The following is a 27,500-nucleotide window of genomic DNA, read 5'->3' as shown; positions in this document are numbered from 1 at the left end:
AATGGTGGTAGTAACAGTAGTTGCAGTGGTAGTAGTAATTGTAAAACAACGGTTGTCAGCTTTCTTGAGAGGGAGAGAGAAGAAAGAGATAAAAAAAAAAAAAAAAAAAAAAAAAAAAAAAAGGGGTTGGGGACAAAGCTAATAAAAGATTTTCGGGTCCAGTCCAAAGACAACAGGAACGCACTTTCAGGCTGCACTTCCAGAGAGAACTGGGGGTGTTGAGGAGAACCCCCCCCCTCATGTGAATATCGCAGGTAATTGAAAAGGATGGGTGTAATGAGAGTGCGAGGAAAGTGCGTGTGTGGGTGGGTGGGTGCGGGGTGAAGTTCCTGCCTCTCCCTCCCCTGCCCAGCCACGTCACTCTCCAAGTACAGTACTACAAACTGACAGTACACAACGAGAATCCCTACTCGCCTACAACTCACTAATTTCATACATGTAATAAGCAAATAAATACTCAAACAATTTAATAAAAACAACAACGTGCGAGTAATGTTACTCAACAAGTTTTCCAATCACCCTTGAGACAGATCAATCATGATATTGCTTATATATTATTATTTTTCTGCTATGTAGTCTAAGAAGGTTTAAGAGGGAAATTAGGGTACCTTTAGATACATGATTGGCATGAAAAAGCACCAACAAAAATATTCCGGAAGTTATGAAACAATATTAAATCGAGAAAATTTCGCACGGTTCTAAATACAATTGAACATGACGTCCATCCTGGATCGAAACATATATTTACACACTTCCTAGTTTTGCGCAACAAAACATTGAACCACCCCAAAAATAACAAGTTAAACAAAGATTAAAACTCAGCTACGAGTCTCAACCATGGTTAAATTATTCAACTGAAATCAAGTGAAAAAGAAAACATTGGAACAAATATATATATATATATATACGTATATATATATATATATGTATACATATATGTATACATATATATACATATATATATACATATATATACATACATATATATATATATATATAAAATCAGCTTCGAGTCCCTCAACCATGATTAAATTCCGAGTTTGTTTATTTTCACCCAGAGGTAGGGCGTCTCGTGTTAAAAATACAATGTCTCTCAAGATAAACGCTGCGACAGATATCAACATACTCTCCACACAATTTCAAACAATGAAAGACAGCGTACAAGTCAACAGATGTCTTGGCCTTTCACGGCCTTGTCGGTACGCTTACCCGAGCCCCGGGGCCACAAAAACATTCATGGCAGCAAGCGCGGCATCACAGCCAGCGAAGAATTACGACAATGAAGACCATGCGAACCACTAAACTATCTTTAGGCTCTCAACTTCAGGCAGACCAATAGCCGCTGCCAGAATCTTGCGCCGGACTAAGGAACAGGGCTCCATCGGTCACCCCCACCTCCACCCCCCACCCCGCATGTCAAGTGCAACAAGCAATGCATACAATTTGTATTTCCGTGCGACATGTACGATGAGAGCAACAGTGGTGATGGTGACGATGGCGGCGGCGAGGGGGAGGTGAAGGAGGAGTAGTTGGTGGAGGGAGAGGAGGAGAGGCCCCCCGGGACAACGTACACGTTTCCCTCCCGCCTGCTCGGTCACACGCGCCAAGCCGCCGCTACACTACGCCCGACGACTTGACGTCACAAGCACGCCCCAACCCACTTCGCTACAGCCACCACGCCCACGGTGGCACGCCCCTAGCGCGAGGGCGAGGGTGACCAATGGGCGCGCTCGGTGGCCGGCCCGAAGCTCCGCCCATCCGCGTGTCCGCCCCGCCCACCGGTGCTCAGCCCATGCTGGAGGGGACGGGAGGGAGGGTGAGTTGGTCCACCCAAAAGGGGTGGCGGGGGTCTGCAGGCCGATGATGAAGAAAGGGTACCATCACTGATGCTCAACCCACCTGTGTAAAAATGTTGATCCAGTTTGTAAAACAAGATGCAATACTTATGGTATGTATGGACGACTACCGCAAGGACTATATCCGCTTGCGGGCAGGTGCAGCAGCAGCAGCAGCAGTAAGCTCAACCAGCAGCAAGCTCACTCATCCCGCGCCTCGTTCCTCCACCACCTGCCCCAATCCCAAACACTACCTTCTCTTAATCGTCCAAACTCGCAGCAATGAAAATGTCAAAAGTAAGTTTCGCGCCCAAAGCGCGAGCTCGCCCGACGGCCTACGACACTCTATCCTCCCGAGTGTTGACGTCTGGACCGTAGCCCACGAGAAGAGCCACTTTCGCATTCGGCCATCGATTGTGTGAGGTCACGTGACCATATCCACGTCTTGGTCCTTGCTGCTGCTCAGCTACCACCACCTCGCGTCCGTCGGCGTCCGTGACTACTTCGTGGTGGTAGTGGTGCAGGCGGTGGTGGGGCCCGGTCGCATGGCCAAGGTGGGCCGCCCGTCCCTCGGCCGATGGGGTGTGGGCCGCCACGGAGGGAGGGAGGGAGAGAAGGATGGGGGGGGTCCGATGAGGATAGGCTCGCTGGCCCCAGCTCCTGATGGGGGGGGGATTGTTCATATCTCTGCTTTAGGTCTTACGGCTGGCATGAAGTGGCACTCGATCGGGGCTTGACGAGATGTAGCACCAGTAAGAGGTCTCACACCACGGGTGGCCCTCTTCCGTCAGGAGTTAGCCTGTGGGAGGTGCTCCTCCAAGCGCAGGTCGAGTGACAGCTCCTCCGTTGTCTCCCCACCACTTCGGCCTTCTTGCCTACAGCAGCGACCTTCCCCCAGAGCTGCAGGATCCCTGTGGCAAGTACTTTCCCAAAGGACGGGGACGTCCCAGCGAGAACCAAGTCCTCCTCTACTCCAGCGCCGCGTCGACGCGCCCACCATGAAGCCGATGTCGATCTGCACGTAGGACGAGCGTGGCTACAGCAGAAGACACAGTTTGGGGATAGGGGAGGGCGAGGGCGATGGGGGGGAACACGACGGAGACCATAGAACTAAGCGCCCCAAGTGTTGCATAGGGCCAACGCGCCTGGACCTGTCGTGGTGCTCTGAGGCCTCCTATAAGTGCCGTCCTGTGCTTGCGCTTCTTGACAACTCAAATACAACCTCGCTGGTCCTGCAGCCTGTACCTGATGGCTGCCCCTAGGCCCCTAGCAGTCGTGGCAGGCCCAACAAGGCGATGTTTTGGAGCGCCCCAAGTCGCGCCTTGGCCCTATCATGCTCCTGCCCTCTATGCTCGCAAAGCAGAGACGAGAAGGAGGTGGAGGCGGTGGTGGCGTGGAGGTGAGCGGCTGTTGGCTCCCCTGCACATCACCTTACCCCTGTGTGCACACCACAGCCGGTCACCCTCGCACTGTCACCCCTGTACTTCCACCCAAACCCTGTCTATCGTCTGGAGTTTCGGCCCCCTGCCGTGGTCACCCTTGCTTAGCACTTGTCGAGCCTTGGACGATCTTTCATTGATGACAGTTATTTTTTAATAAAAACTACATGTCCAAGGTCTTCGTGAATATCATATCTCATAAATAACACAACACAAGAGAAAATGTACTCACCAAATGTTCCGAGACAAGCTCTCCATAGTTGAACTCTGGACATGACTTCTCGTTCGACTCCGTCAAAGTGAGAGTAAATCGGACTGTTCTGCTTTTGCTCTCTTTCTTTTTGTCTTTTTTCATAGGTACAAGGGTTTGCAATGCAACCTTCTTCGGCTCTGCCATGTCCAAAAACAAAATTCCATTCAACTATCACTAGTAGTCACAATTTATCTGGGCACAAACATTCAAACGTATCCCCGCTTGTCTTTCATCTTCCACTACAATTTTCTTGCGCATGCGCTCTGTTTTTAAATATGAATTTGGCGGGAAGCAAATTGATGGAAATTCGTATCATATTATACTTTCTTTTGTATAGAAAAATATACTAAGCTATCAACAGTCAATCAAAAATTACGGGGTCCTTTGAATATATATTTCTTTATTTGAAATAAAGCGACAATTCTGCAACATCTGTATTGAAGATTAGAGGGATAAGAAGTATAAATTTATTCATAAAACAAAACATTAATAAATAAAAAAAAACAATAAGGTTTTGTAGGTTTTGTGTTATATATAAGCTCTTAACTGAAACATATGCTATTTTTCTTTGTGAATGCTCCATATATTTTCATGTTAGGTGTATATGATTTGTTAGATATGACTCAAATATTATAAGTAATGAATGTATCATACTTTATATATGATTTTTTATTTTTCAAATTATAGACTATTTTCTTCGACTTTTTTCAAACGTGTTTAAATTTTAGTCCCCTTCAAAAAACTACTCAACACTACCATACCAAGAAATACTTGCTTGTCAACACAAGAATCATGGCTGGTCAGGAGAGTGTATTCACGCCAAAACTGTGGTCCAATGGCCCTATTCCTGGACAATTTTACAATTTTCCTGCCACATCTAATCATGATTCCAAGAGTCATACTATGTAAGTTCTAAGGATTTATTACCTATCCAATTATATGATCCGTAAATTAGAAAAATTGACGCTCAATTTTGCCCCGTCACGGCCGAAGGGAAGAAATATCTGCAATATAGGTGCATATTTTCCGCCCCCGCTCAATAAATTGAATGTCCGTGTCAGATTTGAACAATTGTATTTAAGATGAAATGCCAATTTAAAGTCTAATATCGTGTATAATCATAGCTTGAGGTATTAAGTTGATGCCGGTAATTTTTTAGGGAAATTGTCATACAATTATGATTGGATAATTTTTTTTTATTTATCGATTTTTTTAGGCCTTCATTCAATAAAAGTAACTGAACATAAATTATTCAACACATCAAATTTAATGTGAAAGCAGGTCTCTGGAAAGAGCTTGGACTGAATTTTTACCAGTCTAAGATGCCCAAACTTCCAAAGTCAGATGTTAATTGTTGTTTTATGACCTCGCAGAAATAAATTAGTATAAGTTTACTTTCCATCACTTTACTTTGTTATATTCTACCCTCTGTGGATGTAGCTAAGGTTGACTTTCACAGTTCGGGACTCTGCCAGGGAGTTGTAGCCAGTGTTGCCGCATTTTCTACATTGCCGTGTAGAATAGGAGAGTGTTGGCATACTGGGGCATACATTTTCCTCGGGCGTGTTCCGACATTCATAGTAAGACATACTTGTGAAACTTTGACTAAATGTTGGTTCTATTTTTTTTTTATATACAGCCACTATCCGAGTTACGACGTACGCGAGTTACGACCACCCGTACTTATGACTACATCTAACAGATGCCTATTATGAGTTTACTGTACATGTCTGGTAGTACAGCGCATAAGATAGTTGTGGCAACCGGCATCACGTACAGCAGTTATGGCAGAGATGGAAAAGTTGCTATACACGTGGTTGGAAGATAATAGGCAAAGAAATGTGAGAGTGCAAAGTAAGGCTACAAGTTAATTTCACATGTTGAAAGAATGTGCAGGTGAAGAATACGCTTCACATGAGTTCATAGTGAGTGCTGGGTGGTTTCGTTGCTTTCGAGAGCGTTACCAGGTTCACCACGTGTTGTCGAAACGTGAGGCTGCTGGCAGTGATGCGCCTGCAGCTAAAGCATTTGTGGAAGAGTTTGATAGATTATGGATGAAGGATATTTACGTACTTACGACCACGTCTAGCTGATGCCTATTATGAGTTAACTAATACAAATACACTAATAAGTATTTTCTTTCTTTAACTTACCATATCATATTAACAACTAAGCAACTGAAAACAATACTGTATACAACTGTAGGAGAGAAGCCAAACGCAGAGTATGGGATCCAATTTATTTAACGTTTCGCCCACCAGGGCTTCTTCAGAAATAACATAGTGGACAAACATCTGACTCCTTGTATAACCTGAGCTTGCGGGGAGAAACGAACATGAAACTGGTGTTAAAAAAAAAAAAAAAAGTAGAGACTGAACAACTTCACACCAGCCTTAATGACCCCCTTATGGATCGATAGCCTTAAAAAAGTCCACTATGTTATTTCAGGAGAAGCCCTGCTGGGTGCAACGTTAAATACATTGGATCCCATACCCTGCGTTTGGCTTCTCTCCTACAGTGCTGTTGCAGTCGTTGCTGTACCTATATCTCACACTTAGAATGGATTGAAATGGATGAGAAAAATAGATCTTAAAATTCACATATATTTAGAGTACATACAACAATTGAAGAATTAAGAAAAAATTATTTAAAGGAAACTGCAATTTAAAAAACTTAAAAATGGTAAGCAAAGTTATATTTAATACGTGTGTGTGTGTGTATACAGGTATATATATACAGTACCTGCATACGTATATATACTTTAATACAGTACAGTATTAAAACATTAAAAAAAACAAAAAATTATAAAAAATGAAACTAAAAAGCATTGATAAATAAACAGTAAACAGCTTGTATTTAATAGTATTCAATAGAAAAAGTTACTTAAAAATGCAACAGATTGATATCATGTATCCTAGAGTAGAACCCTCGTGTCGGCCATTTTGAATAGGATCTGACTTACGACCAATCCGACTCGGATAGTGGCTGTATATTCTTGAATGTATATAAGGATGTCATGCCTCAACATATTCAGTAAAATATAAAAATTATTTTTATATCGCAAAAAGAAAGCTGAAACTAGCATAGAATTTTTTTTCTACACTGTAATAATGTATGTTTTGGGGTACAGTATTTGATAAGTAACATAATTACTAATAAAAGTCATATCTTTTGATGTACCATTTATTATTTGATAACTAGATATATGATTATTAAACAACAGCTTGAGTTTTTAAATGTCTGGAACAGCCTGCTGATATGTAGAAAAAATTTCCTCACGCAGTTCCCACATGCTGCTATTTTTCTACATCTTGGTACAAAATTCTATGAAACAGCAGCCCTGGTCAGTTCTCATGTTACATGTATCCCATTGTCAGTGGCTCATCAGGTATTGTCAATAACCACTTGTCAAACTGATGCTTGAAAGCTAGTCATGACCCTTGTCATTGTCCAGATTTCCTTTGGATTCTCCTTAAATAGTCAAGCTCTATTACTTATGTTAGCTGTTAGTAGGTACAGGCACAAAATTAAAAACACATATTATCCCTCAAATTCTTGTTGCATGTGAAAGACAACTTCATTAGAAACAAAATACTTTTTAAATTTTTGAAATAGCTTGAAATATATATATATATATATATATATTTTTTTTTTATCACGAATTTTTTGCTAGACTTTACCATAACAAAAGGTTAAAATTAAGAGTGGTAATTTGTAAAGATTTTGGTAAAGAACTACACATAAACTGTAAACCACTGGTCCAAATTGATTAAAATTTGGAATAGTTGGGTTTTGTGGGTCAACAAATTACTTGAGCATGTCAAAAACAATGTGGAACATCTCCATCATACCAAATTTGCCTTTTCATGGGAACTCTTAAGTTGTCAATTTAGAGATGATCATCAGTACAATCCAAACCCCTGGCCCAATTGACATGCAACTTGGCATATGAAGGTTTTATGGGTCAATAAATCATCTGAGCATGGCAAAAACAATGCAGGACCTTCATTTTATACTATTCATACTAACACCTATCATATTGCCATGGCAACTATTGTCAATTTAGAGATGATCATCCATAAAATCCAAACTCTAGGTCCAATTGACATGCATCTTGGCATATGAAGGTTTTATGGGTCAACAAATCACCTGAGCATGGCAAAAACAATGTAGGACCTTCCTTTTATACTATTCTTACTAATACCTATGATGTTGCCATGGCAACTCTTGTCAATTTAGAGATAATCATCCATAAATCCAAACTCCTGGCCCAATTGACATGCAACTTGGCATTTGAAGGTTTTATGGGTCAACAAATCATCTGAGCATGGCAAAAACAATGCAGAACCTTCCTTTTATACTATTCTTACTAACCCCTATGATGTTGCCATGGCAACTATTATCAATTTAGAGATGATCATGAAATCCAAACCCCTGGCCCAGTTGACATGCAACTTGGCATGTTTTATGCGTCAACAAATCACCTGAGCATGTCAAAAACAATATAGGACCTTCCTTTTATACTATTCTTACTAACACCTATCATGTTGCCATGGCAATTATTGTCAATTTAGAGATAATCATTCATAAAATCCAGACCCCTGGCCCAATTGACATGCATCTTGGCATATAAAGGCTTTATGGGTCAACAAATCACCCAAGTATGTTAAAACAATGTAGGACCTTCCTTTTATACTATTCTTACTAACGCCTTTCATGTTGCCATGGCAACTCTTGTCAATTTAGAGATAATCATAAAATCCAAACCGCTGGCCAAATTGACATGCAACTTGGCATGTGAAGGTTTTATGGGTCAACAAATCACCTGAGCATGTCAGAAACAGTGTAGGACCTTCCTTTCATACCATTCTTACTAACACCAATCATGTAACATGTTCCATCAATGTAATGTATATGCAGCTAAAAGAACTCTACTATCACATTAAAAAGTGCATATATAGGTGCCTTAGCCCTTACCCTTAGATTGCCTCTCAGTACACTAACCAGTCAGTACGGCAACTATCCTAAGACCTAACTTTAATTTACATTAATATTGGTGCATTATTTTTTACACCAATTTACTGAAATAGAAAAAAGAATAAAGTATTCTTACTTTAAAAGGAGTTATTTTGTTTAATCATGTGCTTAGGCACCTTAACTGGACAAATTTAGATTTAAAAAGGAAATAGGCAAGAATTAGTTTACTAATAGGGTGGTCGACGAATGGAATAAACTTAGTAACCATGTAGTAAGTGCTGAAACTATCTGTTGTTTTAAGAAACGATTAGGCAACTTTATGGATGGGGATGACAGGTGGTGATGGATACAGAACTGCCTAGTGCAGGCCTTATGGTCTCTTGCAATCTCCTTCATTCTTATGTTCTTATGTAATCATGATGATCTGAATAAACAACCTTATTTCAACAGCTCATGTCTATTATCATGAAACCCAGAAGAAAATTAAATCTTGTCTCTAGACCTCTACTAGTCCAGACTTCTCATAATCATGGACATGGTCCACAACATAGAATACTGACCATATTATTAATAGTTATTTCATATATTTAGAATACTGACCATATTATTAATAGTTATTTCATATATTTGCTATCATAGCCATAGCCAGCTATTTAATAGGCATAGCATAGCCTGTCCAACATCTTAAAATTCATACCAGAACGATGTATTATTTGTCAACAACACCCTCTATGACTACGTACTACGACTACTAGAAACGAGTCGGAGAATTTCGATATGTCAAGTAGGTATTCGAGGACTGTAATTGCACAGCCGCGCTATTACCAACGATTTCAAAGTTGCTTATATCCGAGAGAATAGAGGCTAGAGAGATAATTGATATGATAGATATTAAATTTGCTAGTTTTTTACCTTTAGATTTTTACTCAGAAAACTAATTTACCAAGGCTAATATCAAAATTTGTGTTTAAATCTGTAGAAGTTAGTAAAGTTTTGAAGAACTGGGCATACACTTGCAGAACAAGACAATATGAATACCATATGCATGTGCTGAACACTGCAAGCATTCAAACTGTGACATACATATTCCAATGGGCCGCAAAAGATGGCTGTGTAAACAGTGCATCCGCAATGGTGGCGCCGTGCGCGGATTCGCACGTACCTACTGTTAGATGTGGAGGAGGATTGGTGGTAACAGTGGGAGGCACTAAGAAAACAATGTTAATGGGAGAGAAAAATGAAGGAGAAATAAGAAAAGATTAGGTGCAATTAGCTCTGAAAATTATGAAATGGGCTAAGGATCCTGGATTAGGTGTGTGTCATGCAGTGTCTCAAGAAGGAAAGTACAGTGACATGATTGGCTGGTGAGGTTTAATGTGTATCTAAGGGAGGGTAGAGTGCCAAAGGACTGGAGGAGTGCCTTATAGTTCTACTTTACAAGGGAAAAAGGGATAAATGTGAGTAGCAGTTTCAGAGGTATCAGTTTGTTGAGTATAGATGGGAAGGCTTATGGGAGGCTTTTGATTGAGAGGATTAGTTGAGGAACAGTGGGAGAAACTTTCTACCATGTTGTAAGCCTTTTCCAGATCCATAAAAGCCCAAAAAACATCCTTACCTTTTCCTATAGCTTTCTCACATATGATCTTACCACAAAACTCTGATTACACAACCCCTACCTGTCCTAAAACCACACTGCTCCTCACCAATTACTCCCTCTGTTCCTTTCCTAATCCTCTCAATCAAGATCCTCCTGTAAGCCTTTCCAACTACACTTACAAGCTGATCCCTTTTAAACTACTACACTCACACTTATCCCTTTTAAACTACTACACTCACACTTGTCACCCTTTCCTTTGTAAAGTGGAACTATACAGGCACTCCTCCAGTCCTCTGGCACTCTACCTTTCTTAAACAAAACATTAAACAACCTCACCAGCCAGTCCACCATAACTGTACCTCCTTTCTTCAGACATTCTGCATGGTATCCATCCAACCCAGGTGCCTTACCTGCTCTCGTCATCTTAACAGCTGCTTCCACTTCATCTTTCCCAATTTCTCCTCCATTTTCCTCACTCATCACTCATTTTCTTAGCACTTTCCACTGCAACTACCTTTCCCTCCTTATCCTTCACATTTAGCAACTCCCTAAAATACTCAGCCCACCTTCCTCTCACTGCCTTCTCTTCCATTATTATCTCTCCATCTGCACCTTTTACCTTTTCTTCTCTACTTGATTCACCTCTTCCTATTTTAATTTCTTTCCAAAACATCTTTTTATTACTTTAAAAAATTTGTCATACTCTTACCCCATTTCACATCTGCTCTTCTCTTTGCTTCCTTTATCTTATGCTTAACTTTCTCTTTACTTTGTACCTCTCATACGATTCCCTCGTCCTAATTTGTAGCCAATCTATGAAAGCCTGCTTCTTCTCTTCTATACACTTCTTTGCTTCCTCATCCCACCACTCACTACCCTTCCTTCTATTTCCTCCCACCCTCCTTGTTCCACACACCATCTTTGCACACCTTATGACTCCCTCCTTGAACCATCCCCATTCCTCCTCCACTCCTAGTTCTACTCTATCCTTCACTCCCACCCACTCCTCTCTCAGCTTCTTCTTATACTCCTTCTCCTTTTCTTTCTCATTTAAGCGGTTCACTCTAAGTGCCTCCCTACCTTCTGCCCATTTCCTCTTTCTCCACCTATTCTCCACTCTCAATTTACCTTCCACCAGAAAATGATCTGATATTCCCCCACTCTCTCCCCTTAGAACATGTACATCCTTAACTCTTCTTACCATACTCCTGGTCACCACAATATAGTCCATTAATGCTTTACCTGCCATCCTTCCATCCACCACCCTCTACCATGTATACTTATGCTGACTTTCTTCCGAAACACTGTATTTGCCATCATCAACTCTTTCAAGACACATCTCCACCATCAATTCTCCACTACGATTTTTCCCTGGAACTCCATACTTCCCAATCACTCCTATTGGTTCATTTCCTACCCTAGCATTAAGGTCTCCCAATACAACTACATTGACATTTCTCCCTAATCCCTCTATGCACTCATTTAAATCTACCCAGAAAGCCTCCCTTTCCTCTAAGCTCTTCTCACTACCAGGCCCATATGCACTTACAAAAACCCACATCTCCCTTCCCAGCTTCACCTTCATCCACATCAACCTTGAAGAAACCTCCTTCCACTCCACTACACACTCACCTGTCTCTTCACTTACTAGTATAGCCACCCCTTCTCTCCCTCGTCCCCTCTTCACCCCTAAGAACCTCCCAGCTACACTCCCAAACTCGCACTTGCCCTTCCCTTTCAATTTAGTTTCACTCAAAGCCAGCACATCCATCTTTCTTCCCACAAACATACTGCCTATCTCTTCCCTTTTACCACATCCACACATTCATTTTTTACTTTTTATTTCTCTTTTTAATGATCTCTTGTGGTGATTATAGTATATCCTTTTATTGTTATTGCTTTATCACATATCATTTGTAGGATGTCAGTTTTCTTGTTAGAATGAAAACTGTGAAGCATAGTTAAAAGAGCAAGAATATGGATAACCAGTATTTATCAACTACCCATATGATGGATTTATTTTTTATTATCATTTATTTTGTTTACGTATATAATATATATGTGTGTGCGTGTGTGTGTTTCCACCTCACCTCATGCAATCACAACATCATCCATATACAACCATTCTCCATTCACCCCTGTCTTCTGTCCTCTCCCGTCCTTCCTCAACAGACATTCCCCTCTTCCCCAAAGCCCCCTTCACCCCATCCATCCACCTCATCCTAGGACGTCCCCTCATGTTCACTCCCTCCACATCTGCCTTCCATACCTCTTTTACTAGTCTTTCTTCACTCATTCTTTCCATGTGTCCAAACCATCCTAATATTCTTTCATCAACCCTATTGGGTGGGGTGGATGGGGGGTGAGGTAGTATGTGTGAGCAAAATTTGACGCAGCCCGAAGGGATTTCTCCCCGACCTCTCCTTTTATGCAATGGGGGGGACGGAGAGGGGGTGTCGCCATTTTAATGAAGCGGCCTTGCTGTGGATGTGCTGTGTCTTGCGATACTGCTTCTGACCCAGGGCAGTGGACAAGGTGCAGGGATGACCCGTCATCCAGGAGGTACTCGGATGGGAGGGAGGGTGGAGGGGTGTGGAGTGTATTCAGGGATGGAATGGGTGGAAATGATTTTATGCCTTTCCCTTTTTGGCTACCTCCCTTGAAAGAGGGAAAAAGCCTTGGTATATGTATGTATGTATGTGTGTGTTTACCTAATTGTAGTATACAAGAAAAGAGCAACACTCATTGGGTCTTATCTCCTATTCTTTAATTATACCTAGCCTCAAGTATATGTACAATTCCAACTTATCTATATCCATGATTTCCAGTCATCATATCTAGATTTGAATTCATGTATTGTTTGAGCTTGGGCTATGTCACCTTCAAAGCTGTGAAAACTGTATCATTTTCTTCACATCCTTTAGACATGTGGTCACTTTTTATTTGTTCCCATGACTTCTTAAAGATCTCTTCTGTCAGTCCATTCTATCTTCTTTAGTGACCTGAATAACAGTAATCATATCACTTCTTTCTCCATCATTCAAAGTTGGCTGACCCAGTATTTTCTTGTATGGTTTATCTGCTAGGCTGGGGACCAGTGTTGTTGCTGCCCTTTGTATTCTCTCAATCTTGCTTATATCTTGTATTTACTGTACCTAGTTGTATTTTACGGGAAGGGGAGCTATGCTCATGGTGTACTGCCTTTGTATCTCACAGTGTCTAGTTTGCTCTTGAATTCATGAATGGTTTACCTAATTGTAGTGCACAGGAAAGGAGCAATGCTTGTTTGGCCCATCTCACCAACATGTGATTTACTTCTCTTCCTCCTCCTCCCCCTCCCCCTCCCCCCAAATTTAGACTGGTATGGACTCCTAGAAGGTTGAGAGTAGGCAAAGTAGAACAAATAAAAGGGAGGGATGAGTTCAGTTACAGAGGGGGGGGAACTACAACTGCCAGGGAATGTTTGAAATGCTGTGAAAAAACGAGGATGGAAAATAGAAAGGAAAAAGAATAGATGTATTTTAAGGGTTTAATATTTCATCGGTGAAAATCCGTGCTGCTTTCCGTGGGAACACTATCACCTTAAAGAGGTGGAGTTGCAGAAGTGGTAAAAGAGAGTTAAGGATGGATAAAGAATTTAAAAAAAGTCGCATGATTTTGGTCCATAAGAATGTCACTAAAGTCCTCAAGATATTGACCACATGAATTTTATGCAGTCAGTACCCTGTATGGTGCAAGGGATGAGGCAAATAGGTGAAAGCAAAGAAATGGTAACGTATGGTAGAATGAAGAGGTGTGCTGCAGTGGCTGAAAAGAGACATGCATAAGAGGAATGGTTGCAAAGAAGAAATGAGAATGCATACAAAAGATATAAAAGCACATGTACATATATTGAAGTATATGTTTTATACATATATATATATATATTTTTTGGGGGGGCATACAGGGTTTAAAATTATAACATGTAAATTTTTTTCTTCTTCTTTTCTCTCTCTCTCTCTCCAATCTTTTTATACTACATACAGTCTTCATGGAATGTTTTAGGGGTACTTTGAATGAAAGTGATGAGTTCAGAATTGATGCAGGGTGTGGTGGAGTTTCTTGTACCCAGTGACAAGACCATAATAGGCAGACAGTAGGGGAACACACTCATTGCAGTGCTGGACTTGAAGAACTCAACTGAAACTACCTAGCTGGTAATATTGAAACCATATCAGGCCCATACACATACCTGATCTGCAAGAAATTATACGATTAAACACATTCATTGATCTATTGCCAAACATGTTAGTCCTGGGTCCATCTAATATACACCACACTCACAAGCATTAACCAGTATGCAAGGAGTTGAATCTGCAGCCAACACATATCCACTCCCACACCCAAAAATAACATCACTCCTTAAACATATACAGATGCTCCTCTACTTACGTTCTTTCGTTTTACGTTTTTTCGATTTTACATTTGAACTGACTGTAAAGAAAAAAATTGTAAAAAAAATTTTAGTGAATTTTTTAGTTTAGCGCGCTCTCCGTAGTTCAAACAATACTTGCGCATGACGCTGCGTCCATTGTTTACATTGCACAAACAACAAACTGAACATGCCTTGCCTCCTCCTCCTCCCCCTCCTCCTCCACCATCTCAATTTATGTTGCTTGAATTTAATTTATTTGAAATTAATGTTATTATTTTACAATGTTATGTGTATAATTAATGATTTAGGGGTGTTTTATAAGATACGGTAATAGAATTTATGGATGTATAGTACAGTAACAACTTACGTTCGGCCGTTCGGAACGTAACTAAAACGTAAGTTGAGGAGCGTCTGTACAAACAAAAACAGCTGCAACGATACCCACACAAACACACCATATACATTACTTTCAGACAGGATACCAATTTATCCTCATGTATCACACTACCTATATTAACAGACTACACCACAATCAGGAAAAACAAAATATAACACAAAAGTGGACTTTACATAAATACACAATAATATACCTCTCCAACAAGTCAAAAGACTAAACAATCACTCATAGACACCACAGGAGAATTAATCACCATACAAACAAAGAAAACAATACTGCAAACATCTACATATCACCCACCACATCTGTGTCACAAGGCTACACACCCCAATTCCAATCACTCAACAACTTAATAGACCATGTACTGGCAAGGGATGAGTGCATACCACTCATTACAATTGCACACACAAACGGCACATGAAAGAGGAAATAATACTAAAACAACTCCTCAACTGAAACATACAAAACTCCAGCAAACACCCCATTAGACAACCTCTCAACACAACCAAGAAGCAACATCTTCGGACATAACAATATATTACCCTCGTTCCAGCTACAAACCACATGGGAAATCATTAGTTATCTTCCCTCATATGACTTCCCCATAAAGATCACCATGAAAAGAAATGATAATGATAATTATAAGAGATAAATGAAATAAAACTAGAAAAGAAAAACATAAACTACTAGAAAACAAAATGGCATGAATACATCAAGAAGTGCAGTATAATTGAATTTGGAAAAAGCAAGAAGAGAATATCAGGACAGTATGAAATTGATGGTAAAGAAGTAATAAAGTAAATTCTGAAAGGGACCTAGGAGTTATCATCACCAAAGACATGTCGCCAGATAAACATATAAATAAAATAGTTGGAGAAACATACAATTTGCTGAGATCAATAAAGGTGGCCTTTAAATACCTGGATAAGGAAATGATTAAGAAAATATTACAAACGCTGATAAGGCAAAGCTGGAATATGCAGTGCTGAAATGGTCACCCAATACAAAAAAGAATACAAGAAAATTAGAAAGAATACAAAGAGCAACAACAAAGATGACCCTAACCCTTTCAAACATGACATATGAACAAAGACTGGCCAAACTGGAATTGCCAACCCTGGAACAAAGAAAAGAACGAGGGGACCTACTAACCATTTACAGAATTATAAAAGATAAAAAACACCTTGATAGAGAGGACTTACTGAAGTGGGACAGGAAAAACAAGAGGACATGCAATGAAACTCAAAAAAGATAACTACAGAAGAGACCTGAAAAAGAATAGCTTCCCACACAGTGTGATAGATATCTGGAACAAATTGGATGAAAAAATAGTGTGTGGAAACACAATACAAGAATTTAAGAACAAACTTGATCTTGCGAGATACAAAACCAGGTCACCACGAGCATAGCTCCCCATCCCATATAATACAACTAGGTAAATACATGAAGTCACTTGACAACCATACTGGTCACAAATATCACATAACATGTGCTAGAGAGATTAAACAAGAAAGCACTACAGTAGGAAAAGAAAATGGCAATAAATGAAACATTTGATACAGCCCAACATATCCTGTCAAAAGAGACTATAAAGACTACCACAACAACATTAATCAATCTGTTGCCCCAGGTCTCTCTTTCAGAAGACCTGCAGTCTCCAGGAATCTGCCAGCAGCCTCCAGTTGGGACCATAAATTACTTAGATAAAAGATAGCATATTGTCAGTGTAGGGCATAGTGTAATCATTACATAAAAGACACAGATTACCAGTGACAAAAATATTTAACAAATTTCTTAACTGGCAGAGTGCACAGTACCCCAAGATCAGCCAGCTACCTATAGACTGGAATTCTGAAGTCTTGACAAGTGAGTGAATGAGGGTGGGAGATGGTGTATGAGAAAGCTAGGGAACTGTACTAGGTTCCCATGCTTCCACCAAAAGCCTTGTACAAGGGATGATTAGCAAACTGGCAAGAAGTGAGAATTGGTGAAGAAAGTAAGGTAAAAGATCAAAGCAGCGTACTTATCCACAAGAGAAACAACAAATCATAGAAAGGGCTTTTTAGGCTAACAACCCTAATGGTATATTTGATTTAGGAAGAACACAAGGGAGAGGTCAGGACAGATGGTCATAATGAAAAGCCAGAAACGATGAGAAGTTATGTGAACTGTGAGATGATACCACTTACCAGAGAAACTAGGAGAGATAAAACCTAATTGCTGGTATATACAGTCCCACATTTCGGTTCACTAATCATTCCCAGTTGATGGCTTTTTAGCCAAAGTTTAGGAATCTAGTACACTAGCTTTCTTGTACATCCCTTCCCAAAGTTCTCCAAAGAGCAATACTGTCACCTACACAATTTAACCTCTTCATGAGTGACCTTCCCAGTTCAAATCAAGAGCACATCATCAAACTCACCTGCAGAGATGACAACAATGATAGCACAGCAACAACAAAGCCACTGTCAAAAACACCTAAACATACATAGACAAATTAGGACAGTGGCAGAGACAAAGCAAATTGGCAGACTCCCCTCAGAAATCATCAGTGATATTGTTTACTCCAGACAACCATAAAAAAATGTTCAATAGTTAAATTAGATAACCAGCTACTTGGACAGAGCCCAAAAATTGTAGGCCTCACTTTTGATGGACACGTCTTTCAACCTACACCTCAAGGACTTAATAGTGAAATTAATCCACTACCCCTAGTCTCTCTTGCTGAAGACCTGTTTTCATCTTACAGTGAAAACTAACGAGAAACTAACCATACTAAGATAGCAGTAACAGGTTTTGATCATCAGAAAGAAACACTAATTACAATGTACGAACACCTCATAAGAAACTCACTTGAGTGTGCCTCTGCAGTATGGTTCTCTATAATCAAGAAAGTGCATACAAACACAAAAAGCATAAAGAATAGCCAGATTCATTAAAACCACCCATTAGAACATAACTGAGAAAATAAAATCGTCTTCATAGAACAGCACATGGAAAAGATTGGCACATAGTTCTACAAAGAGCCATTAATCCTACCTATCCCTCCCACCACATAACACAAGCACAACCAATTTAATGCAGAAAAAAAAATTATCTTCAGCATACTGTCACATCTCACTTGCATATTGCTCAGACATGTACAGTAACTCCGCACATGTTCCTCACAACATGTCTGTATAAAAACACACACAATTCATAAAACAAGCACTCCAAACTCCATACTCCACTTGACTACCCTCAACTGAGAAATCCTCTCCTATGACAAGCACAAATCATACTGGCATGACCATCTATCACCCAGCACTGAAACACTATCAACGCAAAACAGGACTAAGCATAGAATCAAATTGCCCAAAATGCAATCACCACACAGAAAACAGAACACCTCATCCAACTCTGCCCTACTCTCTTTTGAGCAACAACAATAACGCATTATCTCTTAAGTGATGTGGGCTAATTCAATGGTTGTTGCTGGTCACTTGAGCTCTACTGCAAAAGACCTAGGACAGTAGATTGAAATTAGCCTAGTTGCAGTGTACAGGAAAAATGCTACACTTGTGGAATTTTGTCTTGCCTCTTCATCAATTATACTTTGTGGTTATTGAATCAGGGAAGTGGGATGATGTTCATTACATTTTAGTATTCTGACACAGTGGCCTTACTGTGGATGCACTGTCTTGTTGAATTGCTCTTCTGACCCTGACAATGGGCAGGAGACTGAGATGACCCTTCATTCATGAGAAGTTAACATGAGAGGGTAAAAAGAGTGGTGGATAGGAGTGGGTGCATGCCTGTGACTTGGCTACCTCCCTTATAAGGAGGAAGAAGCCCTTGGTATATAGATAGATACTTAGTATTCTGACATTTGCTTGATATGGTATATGCCAAGTCAAAGCATACATCTGCTCTTCACCCATCTCACTATGTTGACCTTGTTGATTAATGACAGGTAGAATTATAATCCTCTAAAAGGGTTTTCATATTGCCAGTACATATATCAAAAGATACATGTTTGATATGCTTAAACCTTGTATAGATGATATTTAACCCATTTTTTCTCTTCACAGGAGCCCCTCTACATCTGGTACATCAGTATTAGGTATGATGTATGATGGAGGGATATTGCTTGCTGCAGACAAACTTGGTTCCTACGGCTCCTTGGCTCGTTTTCGTGGCATAGAGCGAGTCTTCAAGGTAACAGATCAAGCAGTGCTGGCATGTGGAGGTGACATCGCAGATTACCAGTTCATTAGGGAGATCATTGAACAGAAAGTGTAAGTTCAGTTTAGAATATTAATTTTATTCATGTCATTATTCTTACTGGACAAGTATTAGGTGATTAATCTGGAGCAGTCACTGGAGGCCTAAACTAGAAACTGGTGTGGTAACAAAATAACTGCTGGCTCAAGTCTCACCGATTGGAAAGCCAGAGCCCTGCCCTGCAGTAGCTAGCAGTGGTTCTCAGATCCTCTTACAGCATTAGAAAGAAGCACGAGACAATTGGATGTGAAATATTGTTGTGTTTCTGTCATTGGCTATCAGGAAGGGTAGGAGATGAACAGTTGCTAGTTGTCAGATCATGTTATGTGATCAATGGGGAGGATTTTAAATAGTTTCAGTAAAGAATGTAAGTAGTTAAAGTAAGTTAAGTAGTTAAAGTGTAATGAGAAATAGGCATTTGGGAATGGATGCAAAGAGGAGATATGAAGGGGTGATTGTGCCAACAGCACTGTATGGGGCAGACATGGAATTTAAGAGAGGCAGAGAGGAAAATTTTAAATGTGTTTGAGATGAAATGTCTGAAGTATGGTAGGGGTTACAAGGTTGGATACAGTGAGAAATAAGGTGAAGAGGAGACTGGGGGTGGAAAAAGAGATGGGAGATAGGGCTGAAGAAAGAATATTGGGATGGTTTGGACATGTGGAAAGAATGAGTGAAGAAAGATTAGTAAAAGAGGTGTGGAAGGCAGAGGTGGATGGAGTGAAGACAAAAGAGTGACTGAGGATGAGATGGACAGATGGGGCGAAGGGGGTGTTGGGAAAGAGGGGGATGTCTTTTGAGGAAGGAAGGGAGAAGACAAAAAATAGGGGTGAGTGGAGAATGGTTGTGTACAGATGATGCTGTGATGCATAGAAGGGAGTGGATGGGGGATTGGGGGTTAGGGAGTATATGTGAATGATATTTTGATACAGCCTGAAGGGATTTCTCCCCCTCTTACTCTTTTTCTGCATGAGGGGACAGGGAGTGGGGTCGCTGATTAAATGAGCAGCCTTGCTATTGACTTGCTGTGTCTTGCTACATTGCTTCCGACCCAGGGCAGTGGGTGGGATACATGGGTGACCCATCATCCATGAGGAAGGAAAGATGAGAGGGAGGAAAGGGTGCTTGATGGGAGTGAAATGGGTGGGAACAGATATATGCCTTTTGACTTTGGCCAGCTCCCTTGTTATGGGGAAAAAGCCCTTGCTATATGGCTGGATGGAGTTAAAGAATTATCTTTTGAGGGCTGGAGAGGTGGTGTTGATGGGTTTTGAAGATCAGCAGCAGGGATAGGATTCTTTATAATTTTCATTTTGCAGAACCACTGCATGTGTAATGACTTGATTACTTCCTCGTAAGTTGATGCATCTGTATGGAAAGCTGTTTCCTGCTCACTCTCTATCTGTTCCTCTCATAACCACTTGTGACTTCTGTCTCAGAGATCTTCTCTCTCAATTTTGTCCACTCATTTCATTCATAACACACCAATCATGTTGCCTATTTTTCTTCTTCCTTATAATGTTGGGAGATCCAATTTTTCACATGTCTCCTTGTATGGTTTGCAAAGGTGTGGACCATTTTGGTTACTGCTCTTCATATACTCCCAGCAGTTCTTTTGCAAGAGAACAGAGCATTGGATAGATTGATCGTAATTCGGGTTCTTCCTTGCTTCCTCATTTATAGATTGGCACCACATTGGCCCTCTTCCAATCCAGAGACACTCCTTTCTGATAAATGCACAATTAAGCTGTGAGTCCTGAGTGTCATTTCTCTGCATTCTTTGAATATCCAGTTGGAGATTCAATCATCCCTTAGAGTTTTCTTCACATCTAGTAGTTTATATAGATCTTTGATTTCCTTTTGTACCTTTTTTTCTCTCTCTCTCTCTCTCTCTATATATATATATATTATATATATACGTGATTTATGGTCCCAACTGGAAGCAGTTGCCAGTTCCTGGAGGCTGTTGGTCTTCTGTAATAGAGACTATGGGCAACAGATTGACTGCTTGATCTTTTAACTCAACAATCTTATCTATGTTTATATTTACTTAAAACATTCTTGATATCCCCCTTGTCATCTGCATTTTTTCCTTAGTGTATTTAGTTAATTGTAATTTATATGAAAAATTATTTATATCCTCTTTGTCTTAGATGTAACTCCTTAATAAAATTTTTGATAAAGTCTCCAAACATGTACTAACAAAGATACAAGTTAATTAAGATACACATTCACAGCAAGAAATGGTTGCCAAACTTCACAGCTGAAAGACTGCAGAATATTGCAAAACCATCAACTCTGGGATCAAAAGAGTGCACAGTGGAGTCCCACTGGGAGCAGTACTCCTCTGCACTAGTCAACCTTTTCCTGAGTGGTTTCCCCACACCGAATCCAAAGTAAAGTGATCTCTTGTGTACATACATACATACATACATATACCTAGGCTTTTTCCCCCTTACAAGGGAGGTTGCCAAAAAGGAAAAGGCATAAAATCATTCCCACCCATTCCATCCCTGAATACACTCCACCCTCCCTCTTATCTTAGCACCTCCTGCAAGACACAGCACATACACAGCAAGGACGCTTCATTAAATCGGCGACCCCCCCTCTCCGTCCCCCCATGCATAAAAGGAGAAGACGGGGAGAAATCCCTTTGGGCTGTGTCAAATTTTACTCACACATACTACCTCACCCCCCATCCCCCCGCCCATTCCACCTCATGCATCACAACATCATCCATATACAATCATTCTCCATTCACCCCTGTCTTCTGTCCTCTCCCGTCCTTCCTCAACAGACATGCCCCTCTTCCCCAAAGCCCCCTTCACCCCATCGATCCACCTCATCCTAGGACGTCCCCTCATGTTCACTCCTTCCATATCTGCCTTCCATATCTGCCTTCCATACCTCTTTTACTAGTCTTTCTTCACTCATTTTTTCCATGTGTCCAAACCATCCTAATACTCTTTCATCAACTCTATCTCCCAACTCCCTTTCCACCCCCGTTCTTCTCACCTCCTCATTTCTCACTCTATCTAGCCTAGTAACCCCCATCATACTTCTCAGACACCTCATCTCAAACACATTCAAACTCCTCTCTTCCTCTCTTATGTTCCATGTTTCTGCCCCATACAGTTCTGTTGGCACAATCACTCCTTCATACAGTCTCCTCTTAGCACCCATTCCCAAATGTCTATTCCTCATTACACTCTTTAATCCACCAAGGCATTTACTTGCTTCTCTCAATCTACATTCTACCTCCACCTTTACTCCACCTTTTCCTGCCACATTTGCACCCAAGTATCTAAAACTATCCACTTCCTCCAGTCACTCTTCCTTAATGCTCACTTCTAGTCTACTGCCACTTTCACCCCTTGTACATCTCATCACCTTACTTTTACCCACATTTATCTTTAGCTTTCTTCAATCACATACTCTCCCAAACTCTGTCACCAACTTCCTCAATCCCTCCTCTGATCCTGCCACAAGCGCAGTGTCGTCCGCAAACAACAGCTGACTCACCTCCCACTTTTCTCAATTTTCTTTAACCATCTCCAATCCCTGATCCACTACCCTTGCATTTACATCTCGCACTACCCCATCCATGTATAAGTTGAACAGCCAGGGCGACATAACGCATCCTTGACGAAGTCCCACCTTTACCTCGAACCACTCACTCTCTCCATTTCTAATCCTGACACAAGCTCTACTCCTCCTATCCCATATATCTGCATAACCTCCCACAGTGCCTTTCTGTCTACCCTATTGTAAGCCTTTTCCAGATCCATAAAAGCCCAAAAAACATCCTTCCCCTTTCCTATAGCTTTCTCACATATCTGTCTTACCACAAAGATCTGATCTACACAACCTCTACCCGTCCTAAATCCACACTGTTCCTCACCAATTACTCCCTCTGTTCCTCTCCTAATCCTCTCAATCAAGATCCTCCAATAATCCTTCCCAACTACACTTTGTGACCCAACAATTACTCAGCACAGCAACTACAAAACAGCTTCTAAGAGCACCTAAACTTACTTAGACAAACTAGAACAATGTCTGGGACAAAACAGAATGGAAGTCTTTCCTCAGAAGTCATAAAGGACATTGCTCACCCTGGACAGTTATGAATTAAAGAAACATCCAACAGTTAAATTGAATGGCCAATTCCTTCTGTTGGGGAAAAAAAAGCAAAGACTGGATCTTACTTTTGATATGCACATGTCCTTCAGCTCTCACATAAAGGACCTAACAGGAAATAGACTTACAGAGATCAATAAAAATCACTGATTTTGGTCAATAGAAACTCTCATCACAGTCTACAAACAGTTCATAAGAACTACACATCACTACACTTCCGCAGCATGGTTCCCAGCACAAGTCATGCAAAAGAAAGCATTATGATAACACATTAATCCTACCCACCCATCCATTTATATTATACAAACTTAACCAACTGAACATTAAAAATATATTACATACTATTCAAACATTTACAATAACCTATCAAAACCATGCAACACGTACACCCTCGGATCACAAAATAAGCACTCCAGGACTGATCACCAAACTCCTCATAGGGTCAACCGCTCTTAGAAATCCGTCATTCTATTTTATGTTTTCTCGTCATGGCTGTTAATCATTTTGGTCACTGCTCTTTTGAATCTTCTGTCTTTGTGGACACCACACCACTGGTGCATATTCCAATCTAGGGTATATTTGGCGCTCTGTGATATATATCTCTTCTTCCCTCATTCCCTTCTTCCCTCCCTCCCTCCCTCCCTCCCTCCCTCCCTCCCTCCCTCTTTTCCTCCAGTATCTCCTCATCCAGTGACAGTGAAAATGAACAAGAAAATAAACCCAATAATGGACAATAGAAGGAAACTCTTATTACTATCTAGAAACAATAAGAATCACTCTTGACTATACTTCTGTAGCTATGTTCCCAACAGTTGGTGGAACAAGCATAAACTCTTTACAAACTAAACAAAATAAAGTATTGAAAATAATAATAGGATGCACCAAAACCACCTTCATAAAACACCTGTTCTCAGAAACCAAATTTCACTCCATAGTATATGGAGGATATTGTTTAATGTCACAAACTCCCCCCTATCGGAAGGCTATGACGGTGCCCCTCACAGAGGGCTTTGTAGTGTGGAATTTAATGAACCATGCCCTTGGTTCAACTTCGCTGGTGGCAGGATTCGAACCGCCATCCCCTCGACCTTCGCCGCAAGTTACGATGCCCTAACCTGCTCAGCCAGCGAGCTTCCATAGTATATAATTTGAAAATGACAAGTCCGTAACTCTATGCTAGAATCCTCAACCCCACTAGTTCATCTCCCTTCAGACAAACACATCTACATGAGCATAAAAAAAAATGTATTACTCAAACATAGACAATCTACCAACAGTATCACACAATACATCCACACAAAAACATATTCACATTCAAACCACAAAATAAGCTCTTCAGGACGGTCCATCAAACTCGGTACTCCATCATCTCCACCTACCTTCTTCCTAACATCAGCCCCACAGGAAAAATTCCTCCCAAGAGAAGCAAGAAGTACATTAGTGTACATACATTCAGGGTACTATCTATTACTGTATTGGCACAGAATAGGCCTGGCAACAGAAACTGCCCTAGATGCAACCATTACACAGAGGACACTGAACCTCTCACCCTACACTGCCTCATGCCAACTACACTTAGTAACACAATATTTCTTCCTTTGGTGAACTATGGGCATGTCCAGTGGCCATTGCTGTTTAACTGGGGCCTATGGGTCTTGTGCAAGAGATGCCTGGGACACCAGATTTATGGAATGATCTGCGTAGTGGAAAGCCACTTTTGTGTTCATCAAAAGACCGTTTCACCTACCTATCTTGCAAGATACCCATGGCTTAAGTAATTTGTTTATTATTGTAATTCTTATATATATATATATATTTTTTTTTTCTCTCTCTCTCTCTCTCTCTTTCTCTCTCTCTCTCTCTCTCTCTCTCTCTCTCTCCCTCCCTCTCTCCCTCCCTCCCCCCCCTTCCATTTGGGTAAAGCTACAGTGGGATGGTACAATATGAAGTGTTCTGTGCCAGGGTAATGTTTGCAACTGGGTCAATTTGTTCCTTTTTCTACATGAGGGGACAGAGAGGGGGTTGCCAATTAAGCAGAAGTGGTCAGAAGGAGTATGTGTTTCTGGCCCACTTTTGATTGAAAATGCCAAAGAAATGTATAACAAATTGGAGATAACCAAGCCATGCGTAATCTTTTCTGGTTGGCATAGAATTCGTGTACTAGATGTGAGTGGTGAACAGAAATCTGCCAATGCTGAATCTGCTGAATCCCAGTGTTATGGAATGAGGATATGGCAGCATTTGACACTGCAGTCAAGTTTACAGAACGCCAGCAGTATCTCACAGCCCAGGATATTATGTATCTCAATAGGTTCAAGAATTAGATAATGGATGCCTAAAGAAAGTCATCACAGCAGTTAGACATCCGCATCATGTTCACAAGGGTTGCAAAGAGGGCCTCTACCGCTAACCAGCCAGCCCCCACCCCTCTACCTCTGGTGTGGCAATGGTACTGGATGAGGATACTGATGACCCACCAGTAAGCCCCTAGCAAGACCCCATTAAAGTTAACTTAGTTTGTAAGCACATAAAACCAGAAAACAAGAAAAAAATACAAAACCAAAAACAAGTAGAAAAAAAGAAGTGAATGTTCATGCCTTGATTTAATGATTAACATTTTACTGTACTGTCATTAACGATACTGGATAGTGTACCCAAAACTGCCCATACTGTACCTGGATATAGATGTAGCTTATACTATACAGTATAGGTGTACACTGCCACACCTACAAACTACTGTACTTCACCTACAACCTTACTTTGTAAGTGTTGTATTGCTGAACAAATGGTTCAGTAATGCCTTCTAATATTGTATATTGCATAATTTGTTACTTATTTTCTAAATTTATGATCATGTATCTTGTATTTAATGCTTGTAAATGTAGCATGAATTCTCAGACGTCACTAAGAGTAAGACTCACAATAATGGAAATTCGTCTTTCTCGGCACAATTGCAGTCCCAAGCGTGCCGTTTTAATGGGGTTCTGCTGTATTTCAATTCACGTATTGTTCTAGCGCAGTTGTATTCAATAAGTATACTGCATCAATGTCAGACTTTCAAAGTAAAATAATAGAATTTAAGACCCTATTTCCTGTAGGAAATTCTAGTGAACAAGTGAAATTTAATGGTTTTCAAAGTTGAAAATATCATATTTCATCCAAATATTTTCCATGTTTTCAACAGAAAGATAGTTTGTGTTTAGATTGTTACAAGTTTGGAGATGTGTTTTAGATGTATATTGAGTAATTCAAAATAGGTAAATTGTCATCAAGTAGGCTTTGATATTATAAACATCATTTTTTGGTAACTCCTAGGGGTTGCCAATTTGATGAAGTGACCTTGCTGTGGATGTGCTGTGTCTTGCAACACTGCTTCTGACCCAGGGCAGTGGACAAGATGCAGGGATGACCGGTCATCCAGGAGGTGTTATAAGAGGGAGGGAAAGAGGTTGGAGGGGGGTGGAGTGTGGTAGGGATGGAATGGGTGGGAGTGGTTTTTATGCCTTTGTTTTTGGCTACCTCCCTTGTAAGGGGAGAAATCCTTTGGTATATGTATGTATGTATTTTTTGTTGACAAGTTTTCAAATTTTCAGGCGAGATGATGAATGTGGTGGTTACTCCAAGATGTTAGATGCTGGTGCCCTGCATTGTTGGTTGACACGAGTTCTGTACAACAGACGCACCAGGTTTGATCCTCTCTGGCTGGAGTGTGTGGTAGCAGGGTACAGAGATGGCAAGCCGTAAGTACTAAGTGCTAATATTGTTACATTAAGTTTCATGAGCAAAAGCAAGGCTGGCAACCGTCCTTGTCCCTTCCACAGATATCTCGGTATTGTGTTGAATTAGAGAGTGACTGTTTCTTTATTACTAGTTGTCAGCTCTCATTGTATGAAAAGATGGAGGAAATACAGTCACAGTTGACAAAACATTTTTGGGACCCAGTCTGACCATGTTTACTTTCAGCTTTCCCTTCCCATACACACACACACAAACCCAAATTCCATTGAGTGCTTCATCTTCAGACTCTGACACAAGTGCATTTTCATCCACAAACAACTTTTCTGCACACACCAACTTTACATGTCTTCTTAACACCCTCACATATACCTCAAACACCACTCCATCCATATATTAGTTAAACAACCATGGTGACATAACACAGGCCTGGTACAACCCCATCTTCACCTC

At 40.7% G+C, this 27,500-nt stretch overlaps 2 protein-coding genes across 9 annotated transcripts in view; one reads left to right on the top strand and one right to left on the bottom strand.

The window, feature by feature from the left end:
* Positions 1-3,796, bottom strand: part of yem (yemanuclein) — a 167,310-nt gene extending 163,514 nt beyond the window's left edge. For 2 of the 8 annotated variants that reach the window (XM_076189098.1, XM_076189102.1), the window contains exon 1: positions 3,507-3,792. In XM_076189098.1, the coding sequence (XP_076045213.1) occupies positions 3,507-3,671 (165 nt within the window). In that variant the 5' untranslated portion in view covers positions 3,672-3,792. Of the gene's footprint in view, positions 1-1,899; positions 3,471-3,506 lie in introns of those variants that run through there. The other 6 variants (XM_076189097.1, XM_076189094.1, XM_076189095.1 and 3 more) reach the window with 6 other exon arrangements.
* Prosbeta7 (proteasome subunit beta type-4) overlaps positions 3,533-27,500 on the top strand; it is a 39,245-nt gene continuing 15,277 nt past the window's right edge. The window contains exons 1-4 of the mRNA XM_076189104.1: positions 3,533-3,573; positions 4,256-4,432; positions 18,983-19,189; positions 26,906-27,052. Of these exons, the coding sequence (XP_076045219.1) occupies positions 3,548-3,573; positions 4,256-4,432; positions 18,983-19,189; positions 26,906-27,052 (557 nt within the window). The 5' untranslated portion in view covers positions 3,533-3,547. The remainder of the gene's footprint in view (positions 3,574-4,255; positions 4,433-18,982; positions 19,190-26,905; positions 27,053-27,500) is intronic.

Source organism: Oratosquilla oratoria, chromosome 8 (assembly GCF_046742065.1).
Source record: "Oratosquilla oratoria isolate Oo_2021 chromosome 8, ASM4674206v1, whole genome shotgun sequence".
NCBI classification, from domain to species: domain Eukaryota; kingdom Metazoa; phylum Arthropoda; class Malacostraca; order Stomatopoda; family Squillidae; genus Oratosquilla; species Oratosquilla oratoria.
Note: the sequence above shows the minus strand (reverse complement) of the source record. Positions and strands in the feature narration are given on the sequence as shown.